General features: G+C 41.8%; 1 protein-coding gene across 1 annotated transcript; it reads right to left on the bottom strand.

Annotated features, from left to right (window-relative positions):
- Positions 1-82: 82 nt before the first annotated feature.
- Positions 83-3,789, bottom strand: LOC145487067 (uncharacterized). Its single transcript, XM_081465778.1, has one exon. It carries the CDS (start codon positions 2,399-2,401, stop codon positions 821-823), a length of 1,581 nt encoding a protein of 526 aa, XP_081321904.1. The 5' UTR covers positions 2,402-3,789; the 3' UTR covers positions 83-820.
- Between the last annotated feature and the right edge of the window lie 474 nt (positions 3,790-4,263).

Raw genomic sequence — 4,263 nt, 5'->3', positions numbered from 1 at the left:
TATACTTAATTATTCAATAAATTACAAAGCTCATTGCTTGATGTTTGATCGGGTAACATTGTTATCACAGAGATTCCTCGTGTGCTGTTTTATCTGCTGGCTTATGTACCACAATAAGAGCAACTGACAACAAAAAGGGCTCCGTCTGTGTTCCTTGATGACATTTTGTGTTGTTGAGCTCCACATATCGCTTACTGCCGTTCGGTGCCATTATTTCTCTATTATCAATTTGTTCACCTTTTCTATTCCCGACAACAACATTGCAACTGTCGTCCTCGCAGGAAAGAATGCTGGGTCTTTCGATGTTTGATCCTGTTCCTAGCTGGTTGTTTAGGATGTTCGTTTCAACCATAGCACCAATTTCCCCTTGTAAGTCAAAGAAAGGGAGAACCAAACCCAGACAACAAGAACAGGACCAATGTGGATTTTTAAGCCATTCCTTGAGGTAGCGGTAAAGAAACACTGCATACTGAACTGAAAAGTAAATGAAATAAAGGTAGGTTTGAGACGCTAAAATAATGTGTTTTATTGAGTGGGCTACCAGGCGTGCTACACCTACTGTAAATAGGTCTCCACAAATAGTTCCAAAAAAGGTGAAATGAAATAAAGCAGGAGCCACAAACTGCTATCTGTGCTCTTCTCAACGACAAGCCACAGCATGCAACTCCAGTCCAGTCCACCCCACCTCACTGTATTTCACTCTCTGCACCCATCCCCCTAAATATCCAACTACTCTTTGCACAACCCCATCTCCCCCACTTCACTTCACTTCGCTTTTTTCACCACACCCAATCTTTCTCAACCCACTCCACTTCGTCCATTACACTACACTTCGCTTCTTCCCACCCACTCCAATCAACTCATTTTTACCAGCAAAAGTGATTAAAACTTGAGTTAAGAGTGTCATCTTACCAACCAGTTGACCAATCACCAAAGCGTTTGCTCCAAACACTAATAACTTGAACAATACTGCGTCTCTATAGGGATTGACAGAGGTTGGTATATTCTCTGCAGGTATTCTGCTGACAGCTCCAATACCCAGGTTGACAACAGTTACGGCAAGGGACGTAGCCATTAGTCTGTTTTCGACCACGTCTTGTATGGGTGCGTTCCACGAGAAAAGCATTCCGTACATCCCGGCGATGACCCATGCCAAGCCAATGTAGGACCTGCTCTCTTGTCCCACAAGAATCAGACCAGAAGTCAGAATTACTTTGCGAGACGTTTCAACCACTTCCCAATACCATGTGCGAGTTTTGTAGTTTTCAAAAAGAAACCGCAATCCAGTAATCACCTCCTTGCTAGAATCAGTATATTCTTGTGCCTCGTTCTTCGCTGATATTACTCGTCTTTGTCTCCAAAGCGCGACGAATGTCGCCACAGGAAGGGCAATGATATAGGCAGTAGCAATGTACGCTGCGACAAGCAAATGGTTGTACTCTGGACCTTCGCATAGTACGCTGTAATCTGCTTTTAGATACTTGTGACAAGACTCTTCTTTTTTGTCTCGGCAGAGTTTACGACAAGCGAGCGGTAGAACGGCGGCGGTCTTAGAACACGTGCTCAGGTACGTCACATAGAGGAAAAAAAGTAAATTCCTGTATATGCTTTCCTTCGCCTTTGAGATTTTGTCTGACTTGGCCTTGTCGTCAAGCAATCGACTTCTTAATACAAAAACCTTACGCAAACCATAACTGAAACCCGAAATGCTAATGACAGCCACATTAAACCCCATTACCGCCAGCAAGCTTGCAAAGGCATCCACTCTTAATCCCCGATATAAGCAGTGAATGGGTGCTATCTGAAATATATTCATTTGTAATATTTCTGAATACTTCGTGATTAGTTCCAGGGCACCCGGCCACTTTATGAACGAGAACGCTTCGAGCAAACCGTGGGTGACTTGGTAAAATCCAATGACGATCTTAAGTTTGGAAAATAACATGTCCAAAAAAGAGCTTCCTCCTCCCCTCTTTCTCTTTCTGTTGCTTGTCCACACTGTGAGAACAACAACTATAAACACTATGGCTGCAATTATCGACAGCTGTCCAACCACCCAATGCCTTGATGGACACTGTGTGCATGCTTGTAGGTGTTTGTAATATCCTGTACTGCAAACAGCACAGAGCGGACCTTCATAGCCTTCTTTGCAAGGGGAATCTAGACCTCCAAGGCAAGACTCCTCCACCTGGCACATGTAAGGTAATGGTATCTGATATGGGAATTGAACGCTGGAAGCATCTAACGCCGGGGAAGATGTCAAGAGGTTTGCTATATAGTCTCTGTAGCGATCTTTGTGCGTCTCGTTCCGCCATTCCCACCAATAACCAGGTTTTAATGAAGCATATTCATCCTGGCATTTCAGCCCACCTTGTCCACATTTGTGACATTGCTCAAACATGTGGGTGCGATAAAATCCGTCCAAACATGGACAGGCACGGTATCCAGCATAGAAATCAGTATCCGTCCCTATTAAAGATTGGAACCAGAAATGAGATTTTCTGAATAAATTTTGTAAAACGTAACGCCTGTTCCTATTGTGACCCTTAGGTTAACCAAGAAGATACCCTCGCTTAAGGTCTCATTTCACTCATTGCGCAATTTGATTTGATGTCTATTGTATATTGAATATTCGTTTTTCACAATCATGCGCAGGAAGTACTTCTCTCGAAAAAGAACTCACGTTAATCCTTCGCGTGCATTTTTTAAATTAGTGGACTTATTGAAAACCAGTATTACTGTTACTCTTTGGACGAATTTTGGTAATATCCGAGGGGTGACAAGGAAGTGCATTATATTACAACACGTAATGTTGCCTAAGTTGGAATATTTTGAGAGAAAACTTTTGCATGAATTTTGGCGCGAAAGATAGACACGGAATGAATATCCTTAAGTCAGTAAGTGTTCAGTTCACTAGGGTCGATGATCTCACTTGGGAGGACATAGTCATTTACTATTACCTTCCGGACATGTCTTGCAATCTTGGGGTCGTTTCCCTGGTGTCTTATCAAATGGAACAAAAGAACCAGTTGGACATTTCTTGCAGCTTTCTGCTACGTGGCCTTCATCATCAGAGTAAAATCCACCTTTATAAATAAATGAATACAATCAAGACTCTACGAAAATCATTGCAGTGAAAATTACAATTTTCCAGCACATAATTATTTTTGCACTATTGCAATTGAGACTTAGTTGACTGATCTTGCAACGGACATATTCCTTCCTGCGTTCAAGCCGATGCAGAGACTGTATGAAATTTTACTCATTACGGAACTTTTTGCCACGGAAATAAATATTTACAGGCGCGTTTTAGCCTCTTTTAATGGGTGTTATGGCGTCATGGGAAAATGAAGAACTGGTCTGCTAAAGCATTTTGACATGATCTCCAGATTCCATGACGCCAGCACGCATGTCTGATTTGCAGCCTCATTGAAGAAAAATCTAAAAGCCACCAAAAAGGATCCTGATTATATACCTGGAGGACATTCTATGCATCCCTCAGCTCCCTTAGAAGAAGAGTTGGAAAAGGTCCCCAGCGGACATGGTAGGAATGTGTGATGATTAGCATCGGGGCGATCGTCAGGTATTCGTCTGAATCCCGATGCCAAGAGAGCGGAAATGATGGCTATATTTTCTTGACTGTATGGATTGTACACCTTCACAGCTTCGGTACTCGAACTTGCATAATTCCTAAAGTCAAAGATAAGATGAAATTAACACTTTAATTGTTAGTCTTCATCATAATTATTATAATCATGAGGGATACGAATGTCGTTCGCTAAAACCTGGAATGGTACACAATCAGCTGATTCAGGTTTGATCAGTTATACTGGGTTTGTCTAAGCCCATTTATAATAAATGAACAGTTTCCGAAGGTGTGTTGAGAATCTCACCGTGAAACCCGTGAGATTATTTCAATTATTTCACCATTTTCACTTGAAATTGTTTTGATTTTAACTGCTCGGTTTGGAAATATCTTAACAGAACTGAACAGTTACAACTTGAAGGAATGTCAATAAAACTTAGCGTAACAGAGAATGAGTAACATCGGTTCAGAACTGAGTCTAATGAAACAGCGGCCACAGAGGAGTTGTACATCGACCACTTGTACAGCGCACGTACAAATACTGTATCAGATTTAAACAAACGACAAAGTACAAAGTTCTCATCGATACGATCTCTCAAATACTTACAGATATATTGTACCGCGAGCTGTGCCGTTTGTGTGATACTCAAGCTTCCCAATGGATCTGTTCGTTATCG

Source organism: Orbicella franksi, chromosome 5 (genome assembly GCF_964199315.1).
Source record: "Orbicella franksi chromosome 5, jaOrbFran1.1, whole genome shotgun sequence".
NCBI lineage: Eukaryota > Metazoa > Cnidaria > Anthozoa > Scleractinia > Merulinidae > Orbicella > Orbicella franksi.
The sequence above is the reverse complement of the archived record's forward strand: the minus strand, read 5'-3'. Positions and strand labels throughout refer to the sequence as shown.

What these genes read in the sequence shown, in the direction of transcription:
- LOC145487067 (XM_081465778.1), bottom strand. Translation starts at nt 2,401, where the DNA reads ATGTTTGAGCAATGTCACAAATGTGGACAAGGTGGGCTGAAATGCCAG.